At 43.8% G+C, this 25,174-nt stretch overlaps 5 protein-coding genes and 2 pseudogenes across 5 annotated transcripts; 3 read left to right on the forward strand and 4 right to left on the reverse strand.

Annotated features, from left to right (window-relative positions):
* The first annotated feature begins 436 nt into the window (after positions 1-436).
* On the forward strand, positions 437-1,331 carry LOC142149820 (histone H1-like). The gene has a single exon (XM_075205123.1). The coding sequence runs from the start codon at positions 437-439 to the stop codon at positions 1,127-1,129; it is 693 nt and encodes a 230-aa protein (XP_075061224.1). The 3' UTR covers positions 1,130-1,331.
* Positions 1,332-2,241: 910 nt separating this feature from the next.
* Positions 2,242-3,508, reverse strand: LOC142149821 (histone H2B 1.1-like; annotated as a pseudogene).
* A 12-nt stretch (positions 3,509-3,520) lies between these two features.
* Positions 3,521-3,931, reverse strand: LOC142150664 (histone H3). Its single transcript, XM_075205859.1, has one exon. It carries the CDS (start codon positions 3,929-3,931, stop codon positions 3,521-3,523), a length of 411 nt encoding a protein of 136 aa, XP_075061960.1.
* An 11,097-nt stretch (positions 3,932-15,028) lies between these two features.
* LOC142150665 (histone H3) lies at positions 15,029-15,439 on the forward strand. The gene has a single exon (XM_075205860.1). The coding sequence runs from the start codon at positions 15,029-15,031 to the stop codon at positions 15,437-15,439; it is 411 nt and encodes a 136-aa protein (XP_075061961.1).
* Positions 15,440-16,070: 631 nt separating this feature from the next.
* Positions 16,071-16,463, reverse strand: LOC142149822 (histone H2A type 2-B). The gene has a single exon (XM_075205124.1). The coding sequence runs from the start codon at positions 16,461-16,463 to the stop codon at positions 16,071-16,073; it is 393 nt and encodes a 130-aa protein (XP_075061225.1).
* Positions 16,464-16,753: 290 nt separating this feature from the next.
* On the forward strand, positions 16,754-17,506 carry LOC142149823 (histone H2B 1.1-like). The gene has a single exon (XM_075205125.1). It carries the CDS (start codon positions 16,774-16,776, stop codon positions 17,152-17,154), a length of 381 nt encoding a protein of 126 aa, XP_075061226.1. The 5' UTR covers positions 16,754-16,773; the 3' UTR covers positions 17,155-17,506.
* Positions 17,507-18,169: 663 nt separating this feature from the next.
* On the reverse strand, positions 18,170-19,131 carry LOC142149824 (histone H1-like; annotated as a pseudogene).
* Positions 19,132-25,174: the final 6,043 nt, after the last annotated feature.

Here is a 25,174-nt window from a genome sequence, read left to right on the forward strand (position 1 = left end):
AGGTGGAGAGAGAAGAGCCCGGATGGGCCATTTTAGCCTTGTAGAAACGGGGAGATGTGTCACATGCCGGGCAGATCCGACGGGGTATGGAGGAGCTGCCAGCGGGGATTCCTGGCTTCCTTAGCAGCACCTAGTCCAGCAATGACCATAAAGGGTTAGGAGAGGCCTTGGAGGACGGTTGTGGTGCAGAGAACCAGCTCGCTCGTCTTCTCATTTCGTATAAAAGTCTCTTTTCCTCGGTCACAGAAACACAACGTACGAGGAAAGCTCCCCTTACACTCAGACAGGGAAGGGTTTACGTGTCTGCGTATCCACCAATAGAAACACAGGACGGACTGTGAACACCAGCCAATCACAGCGCAGCCGGCAGTGTATATAAGAGACTTCTGCCGCCCTCTATGGATAGTACTTTTCTATTTGTGTACTTGTAGTGAAGATGGCAGAAACCGCACCAGTCGCCGCTGAGTCTGTTCCTCTATCAGAGGGCGCCGGCAAAAAGAAGAGACAGCCGAAGAAAGCCGCAGGAGGAGCCAAGAAGAGCCCCAAACCCTCTGGTCCTAAAGTGTCCGAGCTGATCCTGAAAGCCGTGTCCGCCTCCAAAGAGCGCAGCGGGGTTTCTCTTGCCGCTTTGAAGAAGGCTCTGGCTGCCGGAGGTTACGATGTGGAGAAGAATAACACCCGCGTCAAACTGGCTGTGAAAGGTTTGGTGACCAAGGAAACCCTCATCCAGGTGAAAGGCAGCGGCGCTTCCGGGTCCTTCAAACTGAATAAGAAGCAGCTGGAGAGCAAAGGGAAGGCGGCCAAGAAGTCTGTGCAGCCCAAGAAGCCGGCGGCAAAGAAAGTGGCCAAATCCCCTAAGAAGCCCAAGAAAGCTCCGAGTGCGGCCAAGAGCCCGAAGAAGGTGAAGAAGCCAACGGCGTCTGCCGCAAAAAGCCCAAAGAAGGCTGCCAAGAGCCCGGCTAAGAAGGCGGCTAAGCCCAAAGCTGCCAAGAAAGCAGCTAAGCCCAAAGCTACCAAGAGCCCGGCTAAGAAAGCGACTAAACCTAAAGCTGCCAAGAGCCCGGCTAAAAAGGCGACTAAGCCCAAAGCTACCAAGAGTCCGGCTAAGAAAGCTGCGGCAAAGAAGTGATGGAAGAGTCGCAGCCTGATCTTTCTTAACTCCCCCCAAAGGCTCTTTTCAGAGCCACCCACCCTCTCACGACAGAGCTGTATGCACACGATATGATCTATAAGGAGGAAACACGGGAGTGTGGGGTATGTATTAGGTAACCATATACGGTCTCCAGGCCTTACACTCAACCACATTTGCTGTCATAACCTTGGGTATTGCTGTGAAGAGGCAAATGTGACTTCATAACAATATTACAGTAAGACTGCAAACTCATGCGCTGGTTATTACATCTAGACAAATGTATGTTTACTACATAGAAAAATCACCGTTTCTCCTGCAACACCTCCTGATTATCATTGTATATTGCAAACGCTGGTTGTTGCACTGCAGTGTATAACATGATTGTTCTGATTGCAGATAGGTTCTTCAAGGGTCACTGACATTCTCGGCAGTCTTAACCTTTTTGGAACTTTCAGATACGCAGGGTTCTCGCGACGCCAGCAGTCTTTCAATAGATTCTGTCCGGTATACCCACTGTCATAATGGAGAATATGCAAACTTTAACCCCTTGCATTACACCTGCCGTTAACCATCCTTCCTTGCACATTGTGATCAACTTTGGCACAAAGGATAAATAGCATTGCCGACAATACTTATGTCTCTTGGGGAATACGGTTTATTCACTCTTTTACTCATAGAAATGTAGCAAAAATATAATGCACAATAAATATTCACTTTGATACTCTATTTGTTACAGTTGAATGTATCAGTAAATTCCTTAACCACAAGTGGAGAATTAAACAGATATCGGGACAACTAGAGGAGAGTTTCCCTCAGTGACCACATGAGGTGGCTCTGGAGTCAGATTAGTGTGGTTGCCAACTTCCAGTTTCTGATGTTTTCTAAGAAAGAGCCAAGAATTCAAAGCGCGTTTATAAATTAAAAATGAACACAAGAAATACAAATTCTATGAAATGTTGTATAATAAATGTTAATGGACAAGGGTTATTACCACATTTATATTTACGTTTCTTTAAGTGCACCATATAGATCAACGTGTACACCTTATGTATTCGTATCATTAAAAGTCCGAATAAACCATTCAGGAAATTGTTAAATGAAGTCCGGATGAAAAGCCAGATAATAGTCTGAAATCATTTGCTAGCAGCCTATTACAGTTACAGCACAAAACACAATAATTACAGCCCGATTGTAGAGAAAGTGGGTGGCTCTTAGAAGAGCCTTTGTGTTCATTTCGGGCGGAGAAGGGATAACTTGGCGCTGGTGCACTTGGTGACGGCCTTGGTGCCCTCGGACACGGCATGCTTGGCCAGCTCTCCCGGCAGCAGCAGGCGTACGGCGGTCTGGATCTCCCGGGAGGTGACGGTAGAGCGCTTGTTATAATGAGCCAGGCGGGAAGATTCCCCAGCGATGCGCTCAAAGATGTCATTAATAAAGGATGATGCCCATAGCCTTAGAGGAGATGCCGGTATCGGGGTGCACCTGCTTCAGTTCCTTGTACACGAAGATGGCGTAACTCCCCTTCCTGGTCTTCCTACGCTTCTTCCCATCTTTTTTCTGGGTCTTGGTCACCACTTTCTTGAAGGCTTTCTTAGACGCAGGCGCTGATTCTACAGGATCAGACATGATCGATTCACTCCTTCTACACACTACAGAATAAACAGTTTTAAACAGCTCCCAGATCTGCCATATTTATAGGCAAATGAATGCAAATGAGGAATCAAGCAATATTGGACAGACGTATCATGTGACGATCAGTACGTCCATAATTCCACCTTTCACTCTCTGATTGGTCTGTGCATGAACCTGAGCGGCATTGGTTATCTTGAAATGGACCAATCACGGAGGAAGAGCAAGTGATTTGATCTGCATGTTACCCTACAGAACCGACGTCCCTACAACACAAAGGCTCTTCTCAGAGCCACCCACTTTTTCCTGTAATAGCTGATTACAGCGCGGTTGTTTCCATTGCAGTTTATTTGTGTAATTTTACAGGACATTATTTTACGTCTATACCGAGACCATGTATCAATCTAGATTTGTGAGCTTCCCGACAGAAAGGAGCTGTGCCGCGGGGAAGTTAATGTTTGGCTCGTGTCATTTTTATGCAATGTAAGAACTTAATGTTATAGAAAAAACCTGTAGCTAGAGTGGGTGCACGTGTTGTGTTCTTACCATAGACAAACTGTAAAGAACGGATGATCGGAGCACAGTATTCGAGTCGTGTTTTGTTTTTAAGCGATGACATTTAGATACCACATAAACCGGTAAACAGCGGGTGTAATAGCCTCTTATAAAGTAACATACAGATCATGCCAGAGCTCGTTTAGAAGGATTTGGTGGCTCTGAAAAGAGCCTTTGTGTTATGTATATAGATGTACTATTATCTTATGCCCTCTCCCCGCGGATTCTGCGGGCCAGCTGGATGTCTTTGGGCATGATGGTCACCCTCTTGGCGTGGATGGCGCAGAGGTTGGTGTCCTCGAAGAGCCCCACCAGGTAAGCTTCGCTGGCCTCTTGCAGGGCCATGACTGCCGAACTCTGGAAGCGCAGGTCGGTCTTGAAGTCCTGGGCGATCTCCCGCACCAGACGCTGGAAGGGCAGCTTGCGGATCAGCAGCTCAGTGGATTTCTGGTAGCGGCGGATCTCTCGGAGAGCAACAGTTCCTGGACGGTAACGATGCGGCTTCTTCACGCCGCCGGTAGCTGGGGCGCTCTTCCGGGCGGCTTTAGTTGCCAGCTGCTTGCGGGGAGCTTTCCCTCCAGTAGATTTGCGGGCGGTCTGCTTGGTCCTGGCCATTGTTCTACTACACGTATGTACTAGTAACTGAAGAAACAGCCGTTAAAACACATCTATATATGCTCAGTCCTGCGCTATGATTGGATAGCTAAAGAATGATCCTGATTGGTTTGCGATTTTTTGTAGCAAGTTTTCAAAAGCCCGCCAAGAATTTGTGTTTATTTTTTCATTAATTATTCAATAACGTCTTTCATGTGAAAGAATATGAATTATCTTAACTAATTTATGAATTAGTATACCATCTTCTGTGCAAACAATTTAATGCCTTTAAATTTAGACAACTAAAAAGAACATATTTACTGCTTTACAATCTTTAAATTAGCTATAATGTTATATTACTAGTCCAAATCAGAGGACAAGATACTTACCCGACCAATTTTTCCCATATATTAGTCCCTTCCAGAACCACAATTCCATCCTTCATTTCATTTATAAAGCAAGTACATTTTACATATATAACACATTACAACACAGGAACATACTTAGGGGCACATTTATCATTAATCGGCAAAAGTGAGAAATAGTTATCAATCCTTATCGCAAGGATAAGGATTGAACTATTTCTCAAATTTATTAAAAAGGGAACACAGAAACAGCAGTTCCGAAAAACTGCTGTTTCTGTGATAGAAAAAATCACACTTACCCCCCTCTTCGGATGCGCTGTTTGGGGATCTCGTTTTCGTTCCTCTTCTTCCTTCAATTGCGCATGTGCAGTGCACATGCGTACAAAGTCCCCACTCTGTCTCTGCAACTATCGTTGCAGAGAGAGAGCGCTGAGTGACAGGGAGGGATCATGTGATCCCTCCACACATGCGCTGTCCAGCTCTGCTCTTCGGAGCAGAGCTGACAGCAGTGGATTTCTTCAATTCGGATGATGTACGCCAGTACATTATCAAGACAAGTTCCCGAAATTTTTCTTTTTTCGGGACTTGTTAGATTGCGGCCAGGAGCAGTCACCATTCTGTTGAATGGTGACTGCTCGCATAAACGTTCAGGAGTGCAAAGCAGCAGATATCCATGATATCTGCTGCAATGCACCTTTAATAAATTTGCGGAGGGCACATCGGGACTTTAATTCCACGGTAAGTGCACAATAGTGCACTACCGTGATTTGTTAAATATGCCCCTTAATGTCTTTAGTTAAATGTATAAAATTAAGTATTTGTATCCTCTTTTTTTGTTGTTAAACTTTCAGCATATATACGTAATTAATCCTTCACAAAACAAGTACATGAAGTTGCACAGGACCAACTCTTTTGCCCCATCCCTGATGCAGTATAGTTTGGTCTGACACACCGCTCACTCACTACTTATCCACCCAGCAAAGAACCGAATGTATGTACAAATTACACACAAACCTCCACATTTGGCTTCTTTCTTGTTTAATTATCTTAATGATTTGTTAAAAGTCTGAAAAGAAGGTTTAGCATGTCTCTAATAGAAAGTAAAACGTGATCTGGTCTTAAATTGTAATGATGGAGAACCAGTGCCCAACGGGATATGGGTAGGAATCTAAGTTTTAGGAAGAACATCAGTTTCAACCAATCTTATGATTTTTGTTCCATAGCAACTGATGTTTTTTTTGTGTGCTTTTTACTGATTATTATTAAAAGGTTTAAACTGCAAACAAGGGAACTTTTTTTCTGTAATCACTTCTCAGAAGCTGCAAATAATCACGTATAGAGGATCTGATGAAAAAAAACTAAGTTTTACGTATTCTATACCCCAAGCAAATGTTCACAAAGCAGATTATTTTGCAATGTAGGATAAGACATTGATGTAAATAGAGCGTACACGTTAGTGATCACATTTCATTAAATGCAAACCAGCCTTGTTACTCGTCTCTGGTGTCCTAACCTTAATTCTCTGAGTAGCGACTTTGCCTCTGTAACACTGTCAGATATGCTACGGACTGGGGACTTGTCTTCCACCAGTAACCAGCAGCTACAAAACAAATCAAGATTCCAACGTCTACAAAACGTGGGCTTGACTAGGACGTGGATGGGGGAATAATACAAGAGTAACTGAATTCCACCGGTTAAGGCTAAGGGATGTGTTATGGGGATCTATGGTTGGGCGGTTTAGTCTGCGTGGAATTCTGCATTAGGAAATTAACAGCATAATGTCACACACTACAAGCTAAATTAGGCACATTACATTGTTGATTTCCAAAAAGTCATTTAAAAATTTAATATTTCCAGTGCAATTCCTTTTCTTAGTTTTTCGGTAAAATTTTATATGTCAGCGATAGATACACAGCTTTCTGTAATATCCAGATTTACAAGTAGAGAAAGTCACCAGTCCAGATTCTGACAGTTCCTCCACTTCCTCCTTTTTGTGGATTTTCCAGGACAGCGGCACATGGCACCGGAGAACCATTGTTGATGCAGAGAGCAGATACTACTGAGGGAGAGATCCACTATGGACATTTCCCTTATAGCAGATTTTCAGCAGCAAATCCTGTAGCGTGGCCTGTACTAAGAACCTGGCATCAGTTTTCCAGCCTCCCGTGCATATACTGTTACAGGATACAATTACTGGATCAATCATATTGTTAGTCCATAAACACTACAGTTCTTTCTTCTGTTGAGAGCAACAATGTGTTAATATATTCAAATCGGTCAGGCTCTTTGTTTTATTACATCCACATCATCTGGCGTAAGCTGCACTGGCTCACTGGTAAACTAAGTGTCAAAGTTCTCCAACCCATAATCATCTGTGATCTGAAGCTTGAAGGGAGGAACAACCTACTTTTTCTCCAGCATATTTCCATACTCTTCTCCTCTGAGGATTTCAGGAGAAATGTAAGTTGGTGATCACAGAAAGTGCTAGTTGTGTCTCCTGGCCCTAGGCCCTCCTTACACAAGCCGTAATCAGTTAGCTTGATGTGATCCAATAATTTGTATTTAGTACTTTGTTTTAAATCTAATAAGCGAGATGGCAGGATCACAAATTAAATTAGTTACAATAAGCAACATTTTTATGTTTCAGTCATAATTACATTAGAATTGAATCAAGAAGAATTTTCTAAGAAATAAGAAGTAGATACACATACTTACCATATGGTGGTGATATCGCATCACATACTGCAATTTAGTACTAAGCTCCAAACATTCTACAAAGAGAGTTTCTGAAACAAAGTCTTCACATACACAGGAAATATACACTTCCCGTGACTTGGTATCTCCATACATATTTTCATATAGCATCCCTTATTGATAATGATATAATCATTTGTTTTAAATGATCAATCTCATTTGACGGTCTCAAATAGGTTGTCTCTGTTTATTTAATGTACTGTAAGAGGATAATAAAATATGATGTCCGGAGAGCAGGGTGCCAGGCACCTTGAAAAGTAAAGGTACAGCCCACTTGTCATCCTCTCTCTTCAGTAGTTATATATTTTATTCAGTGACATAGTTTCAAATGTGTTTTAAGCGTCGCAATTTACAGTACTTAAAAGTTTTCCTGTGTGTTCTTTATGTAAAAGTAGGAAGACATTGGACTCAGTCCCAACCTCTCTGACAGAGGAGCAGAACATGTTGTTCTGCAGTCAGGTCATTGCTCCAAGTGACTTTGTGGATATTGCCCCTATAGGGTGAGTTGTTTAGTTGGCTTAGGTGCTTTCAACCCCCTGACACTGTTTGTTAAAGAGTGTGTATTTACTGAAAGCATTTTATTTAGAATAAAAACCTATTTGTTTTTTCATCCAACTGTTTTTGCTAAGTAATTCATGAGGGAAGAGCAGGGTGCTGGACATTGAAAATAAAGGTTAAACTTGCTTGGCATCGCCTCTGATCCAGTACAAGGCACTCATCGCATGTAATGTTTTGACAGTTCTTAAATATTGCCAGGTGGGTCCTCTATGCACCACTAGGCAGTCCATTACTTCCTCTGAAGGAGCTACTATAACACATGGATACCCAGCCGACAGGAAACAGCCAGAGAGGTTACACAGATCGTTGGCTGAGACTTTTTTTTTTACTTGCTGCCCTTGGTGGTCGTCCGTGTTGTGCTAGAAAAGTGGTTAAACTGGGACATGACTCATAGTGCCCAGGGGTGCAACATTATTTTAGTTAGTTAAGCAGATGCTTCTTGACTCATTTTTCCTTTCCAGCTATATGTTTCCCTTTCTCTCTCTCTCACAAAGACACACACAAAGGAAATATTATCACTCCAAATCCGTCTTTAAAAGTCACAGCGACACGTTTATTAGTTAGGCATGGATCTCTAAGTTGTTTTTTTTTTACTAACTTTTATATAAAAAATAGATTGCTTTGGTTCAAATAAATGGTGACAAATAATTTGAAACAATACTTATTAGTATCTAAAATATAACCTACACATTCCTCACTAGTCTGATGTAGCTAAGAGGTACCTCTATACCTTCTAATAACTGTCTTTCAATATCTCACTAAGGGGTCTATTTATCAAGGATTTTTCTTGTGTTAAACACCCGAAAACAACAGTTTTCGGGTGTTTACCGTGAAATTGCTATGTATTATTGAAGCATCGCAGCAGATATCTCAGATACCTGCTGCTTTGCATTTCCTATCGTTTTTCTGAGCACTCCCCATAACAGTGTATGGGAAGTGCTCAGAACCGCTATGTATGCAAGTCTATTTAGAGAAACTTTTCTCTTTTTTTACATGTTAATGTACGCCATCTGAAGCTGGCGCCATCTGAAGCTGGCGTACATTAACATATCTGAAAACTTTTGCGCTGTCCAGCTCTGCTCTGAAGAGCAGAGCTAACAGCGCATGTGTGGAGGGATCATGTGATCCCTCCCTGTCAATCACCCTGCAGTTTGCCGTCCAGGATGCTAGTGCGCATGCACCAACTTTTTAGTCGGGGCATGCGCACTAACAAAAAAGGAAAAAAAAAGAGAAGATCACCGCAGCCTTTAAACTTGAGAAAAGACTGCGATGATCAGGTGAGTCACTTCTCAGGGACAGCAGTCTATCGGCACTGCTGTCCCTGAGAAGTTTTTTTAATACATAGCCGTTACTTTTCAGTCCTTATCAAGGAGATAAGGATTGAAAAGTATCAAGTGAAAAAAACGAAGGGTCATAAATAGACCCCTAACAACGATAACTATCACTAACAATACACACTAAACTCTATCACAGCTGCTTTAACTTAGTAAACACATAGCATACAAGTACATTTGGATGTTAAGCAGAGGTATATATGGGTATGCAGTCTCTATACAGTGGCAGTTTAAACACAGTTCACTACTTCTCTTTCACAGTTCAAACAAACATTCCGTGGAAAATAGCACAGAGCAACGTCACGGCTCCCTGTATTCCTCAATTTGAATTTAGCACGAATAATCCCAAACAGTGGAACATTGCAATGTTAATCCCCTCCAACGAACAGTTACTTTATTCCAGGCAATTTGACAAAGCACGTGTAAGAAACTTACCTGCTCCACGCTCCTGTTCCCGTCCTGTCTGTAGTGTGGGGACTTCCGATTGTGCGGCTCTGCTGGTCATGTGACCTCCAGCAGGGAATTTGACCTTCCCCTTCCTACATAAGAATCGCTCTGACACTTGTATGGTGTAAGTTATCTAGCGTCTGACTCGCTTTGCCTTCTAGGTGCTTCTTCTCCCTGTGATTCGTGCCTGCTTCATTACTGATTCTGACCTGTGTACCAGACCTCGGCTTATCTTGAGACTTCGCTACTGGATACTCCCTGTGTACGACTTGATACATTAAAAAACACCTTGACTACCCAAGTTAATCCTCCGGCTTGCGGTCCCCCAGTGCAAAGCTCTGCAGTAACACATTCTTCTGCGTCATAGCTCCAGATCCTTAATTCTCCAAAGTTTGATGTTGATCCTAAGTCCTGTTGGGGCTTTTTAATTCAGTGTGCTTTACAATTTTAATTGCAGCCGGGAAATTTTCCTACTGAAAAAACCATAGTCACATATATCATTTCTGTGTTATCTGGCCAAGCCTTGGCTTGGGCCTCGCCGTTCTGGGATCACAACCATCCTTTGTTACATAACTACACTATGCTTTTGGAGATGTTTATGAAAGTATTCGAAGAACCAGGCAGGTTCTCTAGTACAGCCTCCGCCATTCTTCATATACGACAGGGTACGCTTCCTCTGGGTCAATATGCCATTAAGTTTCGTACTTTGACTTCTGAACTGCGGTTGAACAATGACACCCTGGAAGCAACTTTCTGGCAGGGTTTATCCAATTTTATAAAGGATAATCTAGCTGGTCAGGAATGTCCTGTTTATCTTGATGCCCTTATCTCCATTTGTAACCAAATTTACATTAGTTTTAGGGAGAGAAATCAAGAGAGAGAACATTCCTGTCGCTCTAACCTGTGTTTGGCTCCCAGGTTTCAAAACCCCATTGTCCCTGTTGAGGAGTCCATGCAAATAGGCTGAGCACATCTCTCAATTGAGGAGAGGGAGAGACGTTTTAATAATAATCTCTGTCTGTACTGTGGTGAGCCCGGACATTTCTTGATACAATTGTTCTAAGCACCTGGGAAACGGGAGAACCCAATCTCCTCCAGAGAGGCCGGGTTAGGTACATCAGAGATCTCTCTGTGTGACTCAAACTATTCCTTTGAAGTGCTGCTTTGTTATGCTGATCATCAGATCTCACTGCCCGCTCTTATTGACTCCAGTGCAGCAGTACATTTGCATCTCCTTCCTCAACTCATAGCTATCACTAACATTGACGTAGTCGCATTGTGGGGGAATCAGTCAGATTTTGCACTATTCCTCTTTCTCTTCAGGTGGGTGCGCTGCACACTGAATGCATCTCCTTTCTGATTATCCCTATATCCATTAACCTGCTGGTATTAAGTCTTCCTTAACTCCAACTCAATTCAAAGGTATTGTATTGGCAAAAAGCGCAAGTGGTATCTTGCGGATCCTCCTGTCATTCCCGATGCCTTCAGAAGGTGCTGATTCCAAAGAGAGAATCCTTACCATATTTGTTTACTTCCTTGGATCTTCTGGCTCAGTACGTTAACTTCACAATTGTCTCTTGTGAACAAGAAGCCTCCAAGTTACCCCTTCATCGGGCTTGGGATTGTGCTAAAGAGTTGTTAACTGGCAAGACTCCTCCACATGATCGCGTCTATCCTCTCTTCTTACCTGAATCCCAGGCCATGTCTACCTACATTGAGGACAACCTAAAGAGAGGCTTCATATGGAAATCTACCTCCCCTGCTGGGGCATAGTTCTTTGCGTCAATAAGAAAGATGGAGGGCTTCGCCCTTGCATTGATTATAGGGGTCTCAGTTCCATCACTGTTATAAACAGGTACCCACTGCTCCTGATCTTGGAACTCTTTGACAGGATAAAAGGAGCTTCCATCTTCACAAAATTGGATCTAAGGGGAGCTTATAATTTGAGTCGGATTAAAAAAGGCAACAAATGGAAAACAGACTTTAACAACCTTGATGGCCACTTTGCGTATACAGTGATGCCTTTCAAGCTGTGTAATTCACTCACTGTTTTCCAAATTTTTATGAATAAGGTCTTTCAAGATATGCTCTATCAGTTCGTGGATATATATCTGGATGATATTCTCATCTACTCTTCTGATTTAAGATCTCATCGTGAACATGTGGCTGCCGTTCTCACTCAGCTTCGACAATATCACTTTTTTTTGTAAATTAGAAAAATGTGTTTTGGAGAGAGAACAGCTTCATTTTCTTCGGTATGTGATCTCTGGTTCCGGATCTCAAGTGGACCCCGAGAAACTCAAGGCTATCTTGGAATAGCCCCAGCCTGTCTGTCTCAAAACAACTCAGCGTTTTATAGGGTTCGCTAATTATTATCGTCACTTTATTTGGGGATTTTCTTCTCTTGTTGCGCCCATTACAGCCTTGACTTAAAAATCAGCTGATTCTAAAACTGGCCTAACGAGGCAGTAATGGCCTTTGCTTTACTAAAATAAGCCTTTAATTATGCAACAGTTTTGCAACAGCCCGACACTACTTTCCCCTTCCTTCTGGAAGTAGATGCATCCTCCATTGGATTTGGGACTATCTTGTCTCAAAGTTCCTCTAATGGGAAAATTTACCCTTGTGGAGTCTTCTTCCAAAAATGATCGTCTGCTGAAAAGAACTATGCTATTAGAGACCGGGAATTACTTGCCATAAAACTAGCACTAGAGGAGTGGAGACAACTGCTGGAAGGCACATCTTTTTCTGTTACTATTTATACTAGAGATGGGCGGGCTCGGGTCCCCGAGAACCAAAAACGCCCGAACTTCCGGAATCCGAGTACCGAGCCGAGTCGACTCGGTACTCCGGCGCCTATTCGGATTCCAAAACGAGGCAAAACGTCATTGTGACGCCGTCGGATCTCGCGAGTTTTAGAATGAATAAATAGCCGCCTCCACGGCGATCTAGCGCCATTTGAGAGAGGGACAGGGGAGTGTTAGGTCAGAGGAATAGAGCAGGAAGAGAGAAGTATAGAGAGTATAGAGGAGGCATTGTTCCTGATTTACACTACAAAGGGTTTGGGGTGTTATATTTCCCCCTTCTAAAAAAACGATTTGCTGACTGCTGAAATTCTAATATAGCAGCACTATATATTTCTGAATTTGCACTACAAAGTGTTTGGGGGTCTTATTAAAATGGAGACACAGCAGTACACACATGAGTAGGAGCAGCAAGCTGCTTCTGCCACCAGTCCTGATGGTAGTCTTTCCTGTACATCATCTGGTAAAGCCTATGTAAAAGTACATAGTCTTTTGAAGTTAGGGAAAAAAATCACAGAAAAAAACACCTTTTACCGTGTTGAAGAGAAAAAGAGCTCTAATACAGGAAAAGTTAACTGCCCATAAAAAGAAATTGCCAACATGCCATTTTACACACGCAGTGGCAAAGAAAGAATAAGGCCTTCGCCTTTCTCTATTAGTGCGTGATTTAAAAATGTTACTGAGGCTTCTTTTTGTAAGGTCACTCGTGACCAAACAGGAACAAGTAATTCAGAGTCCAAAAGTGGTGCACAACTACTGTTACGTGTGAAAGCCGAGCTGCAAGATAACAGTAAGGCATTAGAGAAAAATGTATGTTCAGAATCAGAAATTACACCAATCCCTGAGGAGAGTCCATCCACGAGTGGTATGTGCAATCGTGACCATTCTAATAGTGTACCCATAAAGAAGGGCCCTTTCAGCATTTCTACTGATGAGTACCTGAACTGCCCGAGTGTAGCTGGCGATACACCAATTGAGGATGCCACTTTGGAATTGGAGGAGGATGAGGGGGATATTTATGTAGCTGACGAGGGTGCTAAAGAGGGTGTTGATAATGATGAGGTTGTTTGAGTAAGTCCTGCACCAGTGGAAGCAGTTCTGGCAGGTGACAAGAAGAAGGCCATTGTCATGCCTGGACATAAGACCAAAAAAAGCCACTTCTTATGTGTGGAATTATTTCTACCCAGATCCTGACAACAGTTGTCTAGCCAATTGTAGTGTATGTAAAGCCACATTCAGTCAAGGGAGGGACCTTAACCATCTTGGAACCTCATCCATGTTACGCCATTTGACGCAAGTTCATGGCAAGGTGTTGGGAAAAGCTGAAAGAAAAATAATAACAAGCAGTCCGTCATCAGCTAGGACCCTTCTCTCACCTACATCTCGACTCCTGCAATCTACACCCACAACATTGTCCTCATCAATATCCTCAGTAGTGATAGGAGTTAGCCCTGCATCCAACTTTGTAAGGCTCGATGACTCCTGCATTATAATTGATTCCTCTGAAGAATTCTTGAGCGTTAGTCCCACTGCTGCTGCTGCTGAGGGTGAATCTTCCACCCATAAGCAGCCCAATATTTTTACATTTTGCTGTGCCATAAAATATATGTGTGCTACGAACGATCTTAGGTGTTGACCTAAATGACTGCTACAGCTGTACTAATTGCAGCAGGTTGTATATATAATTGGACCCCAACGAGTGACCACAAAGTATCTTTGACATAGTCAGAATCAGACTGACGAAACGCGTTAGTGGATATTTATTCCGAATCAGGCAGACATATGTGGAATTTTAACATCCTTTTAACCTGGACATCAATGTTTCTATCAACTTTTGAGAAATATTCTCTCTAATAAGTACATCATTATAGAGGAACTGTGAATCGAACAACTGTATTTGGCTGCAGGAATTGTAGAGGGGGAGAATCCTTCTTCAAACAGCCCACAAGCTCTGAATCAGGAGGTTGTCAGCCTTAATTGAGGAGAGCATGATAAGACTAGATTATTGTTCCTATGGAGGGATATCAGATGAACTTTGCCATTGTTTTTCAAACTTAAACACTCCTTTGGCGCATCTATATATGTTTATAGATTTTTCGGTACTGTAGGGGTTGAGAGGCTGAAAAGAAACTCAGTGAGAGAAGACTCGGTGCAGGAGTTGCTGCTGATAAACTCCTCTAGATCCTGGCAAATAGCCTGTGGGTGCTGCATATTGTGACACCCAATTCTCCAAGTGTTCCAACAAGGGCACATTATAAAGTCCCTGAGCTAATGTCATCTATTGCTCTGTGTCACATTGTATTTTCAATTGACTATAACAGGAATAATAGAGACAACCTATGTGATAGTTACATCAGAATGATCATTTAAAATAAGTAATTATGCCACTATCAAAAAGTGATGCTATACTGTAGAAGAATAAAATAGAAGGAATGGGGAGGGGGAGTATATATTGAACGTGGGCTGTTTAGATCCTAGTACTGTTTTGTAGATTGTGACGCAATATCACCACCGTGTGGTAAGTATGTGTATCTACTTGTTATTTCTTCCCGCTGAAATACTAGGAAATACTTCCCGGTTCTGTTAAATCGTAATAATCATTATTGAAACATGAAAATACCGTTTGTCCTAATTGTTATCATTTAATTCCTCATCCTGTCAGATGGCTTATATAAAAAATAACGAAAAAAAACAATAAAGATTATTGGCGGACTTTTTGAAACATGCAGCGAGCTGATTGAACCAATGAGGATGAAAGGCGACCTTAAATCATCCAATGACAGCGCAGCACTTTCTATAAATAAAGTTGGTTAAGCAGCTTTTCTTCAGTTACTAATACACACTTGTAGTAGAACAATGGCCAGGACCAAGCAGACCGCCCGCAAGTCTACCGGAGGGAAAGCTCCCCGCAAGCAGCTGGCAACTAAAGCCGCCCGGAAGAGCGCCCCTGCTACCGGCGGCGTGAAGAAGCCGCATCGTTACCGTCCCGGGACAGTTGCTCTCCGAGAGATCCGCCGCTACCAGAAATCCACTGAGCTGCTGATCCGCAAGCTGCCCTTCCAGCGTCTGGTGCGGGAGATCGCCCAGGACTTCAAGACCGACCTGCGCTTCCAGAGCTCGGCAGTCATGGCCCTGCAAGAGGCCAGCGAAGCTTACCTGGTGGGGCTCTTCGAGGACACCAACCTCTGCGCCATCCACGCCAAGAGGGTGACCATCATGCCCAAGGACATCCAGCTGGCCCGCAGAATCCGCGGGGAGAGGGCATAAGATAATCCGTACATCTACATACATAACACAAAGGCTCTTTTCAGAGCCACCAAATCCTTCTAAACGAGCTCTAGCATTGATCTGTGTATGTTATCAATTATTTATCTAAAGTAATAACTGTCTGGTATAAGACACGGGTCGGTATTCGATCATTTATTGGGATCCAAAGCAGCAGCTCAGCCTGTATTAGCACAACGTGCATTTCGTCAGTTGCTGTTTGCACACACTGATTCTCCTGCCTACTTAACATTATTTTTTATTTATTTTCGAGAAAACTAAGGTTGTACTCAACTAGTTTCAACCACCCGCACAAATGGCATAAACTAGTGTGTGTATGTATAGATACTGACGGCTTTTCTCAGCCACGTTATCCTACTGAACGAGCTATTAACATTAGTTGTTCCCCACAAAGATCGTCCCTGTACATAATCTCACTTATCTACCCAAAGTGGTGATAAAAGTTCGGGCCTGGTTTACTAGTGAAAAAAAACTGCTGTGAACCTACACAAAGCTGCAATGAAAGAAACAACCGCATTGTAATCAGCTCCTATAGGAAAACGTGGGTGGCTCTGAGAAGAGCCTTTTGTGTTATAGGGACGTCGGTTCTTTAGTGGAAATATCCAGCGGCAAATCACTTACTCTTGGCCGGTTTGTGGCTCTCGGTCTTCTTGGGCAGCAGCACGGCCTGGATGTTGGGCAGGACACCTCCCTGGGCGATGGTCACCCCACCGAGCAGCTTATTGAGCTCCTCATCGTTGCGCACGGCGAGCTGCAGGTGGCGGGGGATGATACGGGTCTTCTTGTTATCACGGGCGGCGTTCCCGGCCAGCTCCAGAATCTCAGCCGTCAGGTACTCGAGTACTGCGGCCATATACACCGGGGCTCCGGCTCCCACACGCTGCGCATAGTTTCCCTTCCTCAGTAGACGGTGAACGCGACCGACAGGAAACTGCAGACCGGCCCGAGATGAGCGAGTCTTGGCCTTAGCCCGGGTCTTACCGCCTTGTTTCCCTCTTCCAGACATGTTCAGCTCAGACTAATATACTAGCACTGTAATATAAGTAATTCTGCTCGTCTACTTCCTTCATATACTTGGAAGGCACAAACAGCTTCCTCTGTGATTGGTCCGCTTTTCCCTAACCAATGCCGCTCAGGTTCATGCGCAGACCAGTCAGGAAGTGAAGGGTGGAGTTATGAATACACCGACCGTCACATGATAAATTTGTCCAATAAATCGTGATTCCTCATTTGCATGCGCTGCCTATAAATAAAGCCGATCTGAGGGCGTTTAGAAACAGTTTTTCAGCATCGTGTATAGAGAGAAAGAACTGATAATGCCTGATCCAGCGAAGTCAGCGCCTGCTGCTAAGAAAGGCTCCAAGAAAGCGGTGACCAAGACCCAGAAGAAAGATGGGAAGAAGCGTAGGAAGACCAGGAAGGAGAGTTACGCCATCTACGTGTACAAGGTACTGAAGCAGGTGCACCCCGATACCGGTATCTCCTCTAAGGCTATGGGCATCATGAACTCCTTTGTTAATGATATCTTTGAGCGCATCGCTGGGGAAGCTTCCCGCCTGGCTCATTATAACAAGCGCTCCACCATCACCTCCCGGGAGATCCAGACCGCCGTACGCCTGCTGCTGCCGGGAGAGCTGGCCAAGCATGCCGTGTCCGAGGGCACTAAGGCCGTCACCAAGTACACCAGCGCCAAGTAATATCCTCTGTCCTACATGAACACAAAGGCTCTTCTAAGAGCCACCCATCTTCTCACTAATCGGGCTGTAATTATTGTGGTTTGTGCTGTAACTATACTAGGCTGCTGACAAGTGATTTGGGACTATAATCTGGCTCTTCATCCGGACTTCATTTAACAATTCATTTCCTGAATGGTCTATTCGTACTTTTAATGATGTGGAAAATGCAGGTGTACAAGTTGATCGATATGGTGCACATAAAGAAACGTAAATAAAATGTGACAATAATCCTTGTCCATTAACATTTATTATACAACATTTCATAGAATTTGTATATTTCTTTTTTTCATGTTTATAAATTGAACACGCTTTGAATTCTTGGCTCTATCCTACAAAACATCAGAAATTGGAAGTTGGTAACCACACTAATCTGACCGAAGAGCGACCTCATGTGGTCACTGAGGGAAACTTTGCCCTCGTTATCCCGATATGTTTAATTCTCCACTTCTAGTTAAGGAATTTACGGATACATTTAACTGTCTAACAAATAGAGTATCAAAGTGAATATTTATTGTGCATTATATTTTTGCTACATTTCTATGAGTAAAAGAGTGAATAAACCGTATTCCCCAAGAGACATAAGTATTGTCGGCAATGCTATTTATCCTTTGTGCCAAAGTTGTTCACAATGTGTGCCAGGAAAGATGGTTACCTGCGGCAGGTGTAATGCAAGGGGTTAAAGTTTGCATATTCTCCTTTATGACAGTGGGTATACCGGATAGAATCAATTAAAAGACTGCTGGCGTCGCGAGAACTGTGCGTACCTGAGAGTTCCAATACGGTTAAGACTGCCGAGAATGTCAGTGACCCTTGAAGAATCTATCTGCAATCAGATCGATCATGTTATAGACTGCACTGTAACCACCAGCGTTTGCAATACACAATAATGATTATCAGGAGGTGTTGCAGGAGAAACGGTGGTTTTCTGTGTAGTCAACAGACCGATCAGTCATTTGTCTAGATTTAAAATCCAGCGCATGAGTTTGCAGACTTACTGTAATATTGCTATGAAGTCACATTTGCCTCTTCACAGCAATACCCAAGGTTATGGCAGAAAATGTGGTTGAGTGTAAGGCCTGGAGACCGTATATGGTTACCTAATACATACCCCTCACTCCCGTGTTTCCCCCTTATAGATCATATCGTGTGCATACAGCTCTATCGTGAGAGGGTGGGTGGCTCTGAAAAGAGCCTTTGGGGGGAGTTAAGAAAGATCAGGCTGCGGCTCTTCCATCACTTCTTTGCCGCAGCTTTCTTAGCCGGACTCTTGGTAGCTTTGGGCTTAGCCGCCTTTTTAGCCGGGCTCTTGGCAGCTTTAGGTTTAGCCGCTTTCTTAGCCGGGCTCTTGGCAGCTTTAGGTTTAGCCGCTTTCTTAGCCGGGCTCTTGGCAGCTTTGGGCTTAGCCGCCTTCTTAGCCGGACTCTTGGCAGCCTTCTTCGGGCTTTTTGCGGCAGACGCCGTTGGCTTCTTCACCTTCTTCGGGCTCTTGGCCGCACTCGGAGCTTTCTTGGGCTTCTTAGGGGATTTGGCCACTTTCTTTGCCGCCGGCTTCTTGGGCTGCACAGACTTCTTGGCCGCCTTCTCTTTGCTCTCCAGCTGCTTCTTATTCAGCTTGAAGGAGCCGGAAGCGCCGCTGCCTTTCACCTGGATGAGGGTTTCTTTGCTCACCAAACCTTTCACAGCCAGTTTGACGCGGGTGTTATTCTTTTCCACATCGTAACCTCCGGCAGCCAGAGCCTTCTTCAAGGCGGAAAGAGAAACCCCGCTGCGCTCTTTGGAGGCGGACACGGCTTTCAGGATCAGCTCGGACACTTTAGGACCAGAGGGTTTGGGGCTCTTCTTGGCTCCTCCTGCGGCTTTCTTCGGCTGTCTCTACTTTTTGCCGGCGCCCTCTGATAGAGGAACAGACTCAGCGGCGACTGGTGCGGTTTCTGCCATCTTCACTACAAGTACACAAATAGAAAAGTACTATCCATAGAGAGCGGCAGAAGTCTCTTATATACACTGCCGGCTGCGCTGTGATTGGCTGGTGTGCACAGTCCGCTCTGTGTTTCTATTGGCGGATACGCAGTCACGTAAACCCTTCCCTGTCTGAGTGTAAGGGGAGCTTTCCTCGTACGTTGTGTTTCTGTGACCGAGGAAAAGAGACTTTTATACGAAATGAGAAGACGAGCGAGCTGGTTCTCTGCACCACAACCGTCCTCCAAGGTCTCTCCTAACCCTTTATGGCCATTGCTGGACTAGTTGCTAATAAGGAAGCCAGGAATCCCCGCTGGAAGCTCCCCCATACCCCGTCGGATCTGCCCGGCATGTGACACATCTCCCCGTTTCTACAAGGCTAAAATGGCCCATCGGGGCTCTTCTCTCTCCACCTGGCACTTGTCATAAAGAAGATGCTCTTTGTCACAATCCGTACAGAGCAGGCTGCATATTGAACGACATAAAGAGGATCAGGACTCTTGTACACCCAGGTGGTTAGCACAGGCAGATTGTCTCTGCTCCCAATCCAAACAACTTTATGGCACTCTTGTCTAGGAACTAAATTGCCATCTTTATTGTGAAGAGACGCTGGTGTGGCAAGAGCAGGGTGCTGGGCACATTGAAAAACAAAGGCAACTTGACATCCTCTTTTGCCAACACTTGTAGTTCTATATTTTTATATGAGAGTAGGGTCAGGAAAGGTTGTCCCTCCTAGGGACCCTCTCTCATCAGTAATAAAGTACCATAGATCTTGCCATATGGAGTACAAAGGGGTTGCAGTATCACAGTGCTATATATTCAGTTCTAAAGCTGGGTACACACTACACGGTTTTCATCCAATAATCGGCTCAATCAGCCGACATACTACCGCTCGTTCAAAAGTCGGGTCAGTGTGTGCAGTGACACAATGGTCGAAAGTCTGCCCAAATGGACGATTAACGCCTCATTTGGTTAGTTGTACCGTTTTACATTTCCGTTCCAATCTCGTTTCCGTTGTGAAGTGTGTATAAACTTCCGACCGATCCACAACAGTGAGTACGAAATTACAGTTATTGCTCACCACAACATGGCTGTAAAAAGTCGCTAAAGGGACGTCCGCTCTTCCCTTTATTGTCCTAAACAAGGCTAGTGTGTATGCAGTCCATGAACCAAGCGATCGGAACATCGATCACATGTAAAATCGATTGGCATAAAAAGTTGGTGGAAAAATCTGTAGTGTGTACCTAGCTTAAAGCAGCATGGTCACTTACTATTGTATTTAGTCTTGTTTTGTAGCACATTACACGGGTACAGTGACGTATTGCTTATAGTATGAACTGCAGTATTTTGGACACTAACGGCCAGATTCCAGGAGCCAAAAATCCCAGGCTGCAGGTTAGCATTTCTAGATAGAAAAAACAATAACGGGTTCATTTTATGATTATCTTGGATTTAGAGACATTTTCTTAGATTATATTGAATTGTGTGACAATTGCTGGCTCCATTGTTTAATCATTCACTACTACAGACTTCAGGGAGCCCTTGGGCACGTGAGGACACAACAAACTTACTGGTACTCTCCGCAAGATAGTGCCCTCCAACCCTCATACTGGGACAAATGTCTCCACTTGTTCCCATCCCCTTCTGGACCAAGAGACCCAGAAGAGGGGCTTAAAGGGTGATGCAACGTACATATTCGGGATCAATTTGCTTTCAAGCTTGTTGGAGGTTATAACTCCTGATGGACTGTCAGACATCACTCGGGAAGTCTTTAGTGTTAGCGGCTCCCAAAAGTTAGAGTGCAAAATTATCCTCATTAGTAACCTTCTAGAGGAGTTTTTGACTTCCCTGCCTCTACTTACCATTGTCTACTTACCATTGTCTTGTCACTTTTAAACTCATGGTCATGTTAGCTGGTAGGTATTCATGCCTAACTCGGAGACTCTTCCCCACACTTTTCTGTGATGAGAGCAGAGTATTGGCATTAATCAATAAGGAGTAAATCTCAGGGAATCTCCTCTCATCATTAATAATGCTGCTGCTCAGATTATAACATTTTACCATGGGTCATAATCAAAGTAATTTTGTATAGTGTTATGAAATGTTCACTGTAAAAGAGCCTAAACGCCTATTAAAGTAAATGAGAAAATGTACACTGATAAAACACCTGGGTACCCTGAACAGACATTCCTGTGAACGGAAGAATGGGTAGTTATTTACCCATTTGTAGGTAGAAAATACACCAAGGGTTTAAATGCACAAGCAGCCTGTACTTAAAGACTTTGATTATGATTATCCTCTTTCTGAATGTCAAATGCACAGCTTACTGGTTCTTGGCAGTGCTTCCAGAATTTACGGATACAAAACAGGAGGTCTCAGGCTTCATTCAACATTATTTTATGTATATATTTATATATATATATATACCGTATATACTCGAGTATAAGTCGACCCGAATATAAGCCGAGGCACCTAATTTTACTACATAAAACTGGGAAAACGTATTGACTCGAGTATAAGCCTAGGGTGGAAAAGAGCGCTAATTTAAAAACCTAAATAAAAATGATAGGTTCAATCTATGAAATCATTTTTAGCTAAACCATAAATAACAGTAGATGACAAGGAACATTTATAAATGATTATAAAATCATTGGCATTGGGTACAACCTAACCTAAATAAAGGGGTAGGGATATAAATGTATGAACATGGTGGTTGTATTGTTTGTTCATTATGTAATTGCACTGAGAGAGAGAGAGAGAGAGAGAGAGAGAGAGAGAGCGCCCTGTACAGTACTATAATCCTAAAACAGTTCTAGAACAGAATTCTACAGAAGTATTATGGACCAATTGAATTCCTCAGCCCTGTGAGCCACCATGGCAGATTGAGGTGGGAGGTCACAAAGGGCACGTTTGCTTTGGAGTAACACCTTACAATTTTCCTATATGTGTAATGTTTACCCAGGAATATGTCAAAAATGTAAAGCTACAACTTAACATTGGATGACTTACCATGTTAACCTAATATAAATGTTATATTCAGACAGATTATTTCCACATAAACTGCCTAAAAGCATGGGGACAATTGGCTAAAACGCCATCTTACCATGAAAGTTAACTATGCTGCAAATCCCTCCCACGTATCAGGTTCTCACCTTGTTCATTTTGTTTTCGTCTACAACTTCCTTAGAAATGTCCTGGATAATTTCTGGGCACAGAACGAGTAAAATTATTTGCAAAGGCCACACTGCTACTTTTCGTTTGTTGCTTTCAGCAAAACTATCCACCAGGTCAAACAATTTCTCCGCACAGTCTTGAGAGAGAGAGAGAGAGAGAGAGAGAGTTTCACTTACCCGGCAGTGGAACGCATATGCGTTCCAACAACAGGAAGTTCGGCATTTGGAACGCAAGTTTGCGTTCCAAATGCCGAACTTCCTGTGTTGGAACGCATATGCAGAAGTTGAAGCCGAGGGACCGGACACCAGGTAAGTTCACCAGTGTATAAGCCGAGTGCCCTTTTTCAGCATACAAAAGTATGCTGAAAAACTCGGCTTATATACGGTATATATATATATATATATATATATATATATATATATATATATATATATACAAAAACAGACTGGGGTGGAAGAGGGGGTTGCCCACATTGTATAAATTGTCAATACAATGTTGGCAACCCCCTCTTGCACCCCAGTCTGTACATGGAGAGTGCAGAGGATCTATGTCTGTTTTTGTTTATACAATGTAAGTCCCATGACTCTTGCAACCCATTCTTTACATTAATTAATTCCAACTTGTGTCAGGTGAGTCCCAGGTCTCCCATGGTTGCTAGTGCTTGGGAAAGACTTGCATTTAAAAGCTGTGTGCAGGTAAGCCTTAAGCCCAGATAAAATAGCATAGCATAAAATAGGACTGACCAGAATGGGAAGACTTTGGCGAGAGTTGGTCAGCTTAACATATATTGCAATATGTGGAACTAACATTTCCTGTTTGTAATATAGAAAATAATTTAGTACAGCATTAGTTATGTGTTTGGAGAGTGCAGAGTATCCCTGTTTTTTGCCAATATATATATATATATATATATATATATATATATATATATATATATATATATAATTATTATTTTTATTATTAATTTTTATTTATAAGGCGCCACTAGGTATCCGTAGCGCCGTACAGGGACATACAGAAACACGATACAGGGTGAGGCAGCACGGTACAGTTAACAAAAAGCACAGTAACTCAGAAGCTCAAAGTACAGCTAGATGAAAGGTTAGAGCCCCCAGCTGTGAAGCTAGAGGGGCAGAAGGGCAGGAGGACCTCACGGAGGAGACAGGGAGCTGGAGAGCAGAGTTAAGGTGGTGGAGAACAGGAGGAGAGGAGGCCCTGCTCGAAGGAGCGTACAATCTAAGGGGAGGGTAGGACAGACAGAGACACAAGGGTAGGAGGAGAAAAGGAGGAGAACACAGAGAGGGAGAGGGGGGAGAGGAGAATGACGAGGAGGGAGGCAGGAGGAGGGCAGGATAGGGAGGGCGGTAGGTGGGAGGCTGGAAGGAGGTCGGTTAGGTGGGGGACTGGAAGGCTTTGAGGAAGAGGTGGGTTTTTAAGGCCTGTTTGAAGCTGGACAAGTTGGGGGATGTTCTGATGGAGCAGAGGAGCTGGTTCCAGTGGAGGGGGACAGCGTGGGAGAAGTCTTGGATGCGAGCATGGGAGGAGGTAACCAGGGGGGAGGTGAGGCGACGGTCATTAGCCGAACGCAGAGGGCGGGATGGAGCGTGGATGGAAATGAGGTTTGAGATGTAGGGAGCAGTGTAGTTGGAGAGGGCCTTAAAAGTAAGTGTGAGGAGCTTGAACAATATTCTGTAGGGGAAGGGGAGCCAGTGAAGGGATTGGTATAGGGGGGAGACAGAAGAGGAGCGGCGAGAAAGGAAAATGAGCCGAGCGGCTGCATTGAGTACAGAGCGAAGGGGAGCGAGATGAGTGCGGGGGAGGCCGGTAGGGAGGAGGTTGCAGTGGTCCAAGCGGGAGATGATAAGAGCGTGGACAAGAGCCTTAGTGGCATCTTGGGAGAGGAAGGGCCGAATGCGTGCGATATTCCGCAGCTGGAAGCGGCAGGATTTGGCGAGAGAGAGAATGTGAGGAGCAAAAGAGAGAGAGGAGTCAAGGATGACACCGAGGCAGCGAAGTTGAGGAACAAGGGAAATAGAGGAGTTGAGAACAGAGATAGAAAGGTCGGAAGGGGAGGGGGAATGAGCGGGAGGAAAAAAAATAAGTTTGGTTTTAGCGAGATTAAGTTTGAGGAATCTAGAGGACACCCAGGAGGAGATGGCAGAGAGGCAGGCAGACACCCTGGAGAGGAGGGAGGAAGAGAGATTGGGAGAGGAAAGGTAGAGTTGGGTGTCATCGGCATTAAGGTGGTACTGGAGACCAAAAGAGCTGATGAGTTTCCCTTATAAGTCAGACACCTGCTACCACTTCAAGAGGGAAATACAGCTACAAACTTCTCCATTAGTCACCGGTCTGCATCTTTTTATGTGTGTACTGAAAACGGGTTGACCATTGATCAGCAGAACAGAAAGTGATTTAAGAAAACAATACAGAATTTACATGCTATTACACCTTTATTGGACAATCACGTCAACCCCTTTTCTGTAGGCCGCTCACTTGGAACAAGTGAACAAGGGAAGAGAACAGGGCAATTACATATTGAAGTGGTGAAGTTCTTACGTATGGAAATGTAAAGACAAATTATTTTTCCTCTTCCCCAGTAGACAACCTGGAGCCAGCATCACAGGTATTCCAGGGAGCATCATACATTGGAGACAAACACTGCTAAGCCAATGATGTTCTGGTCACTCTCCAAAGACAGCCAATTGGGGGTGCCAGCTGGGGGTAAGAGTAGCTACCTAGGGGTTATGGCGTTGAAAGTATTTGAATAGTGATCGCTGTACAGAAACAACAGAAAAAGCTTCCGGGAATCTGTGATCCTGCCAAAAGCAAGGAGACAATAAAATAGGAC

This window comes from Mixophyes fleayi, chromosome 4 (assembly GCF_038048845.1).
Source record: "Mixophyes fleayi isolate aMixFle1 chromosome 4, aMixFle1.hap1, whole genome shotgun sequence".
In the NCBI taxonomy this organism is placed as follows: domain Eukaryota; kingdom Metazoa; phylum Chordata; class Amphibia; order Anura; family Limnodynastidae; genus Mixophyes; species Mixophyes fleayi.

Excerpts from the sequence above, each read along its gene's own strand:
- LOC142149820 (XM_075205123.1), top strand. The coding sequence starts at position 437 with ATGGCAGAAACCGCACCAGTCGCCGCTGAGTCTGTTCCTCTATCAGAG.
- LOC142150664 (XM_075205859.1), bottom strand. The coding sequence starts at position 3,931 with ATGGCCAGGACCAAGCAGACCGCCCGCAAATCTACTGGAGGGAAAGCT.
- LOC142150665 (XM_075205860.1), top strand. The coding sequence starts at position 15,029 with ATGGCCAGGACCAAGCAGACCGCCCGCAAGTCTACCGGAGGGAAAGCT.
- LOC142149822 (XM_075205124.1), bottom strand. The coding sequence starts at position 16,463 with ATGTCTGGAAGAGGGAAACAAGGCGGTAAGACCCGGGCTAAGGCCAAG.
- LOC142149823 (XM_075205125.1), top strand. The coding sequence starts at position 16,774 with ATGCCTGATCCAGCGAAGTCAGCGCCTGCTGCTAAGAAAGGCTCCAAG.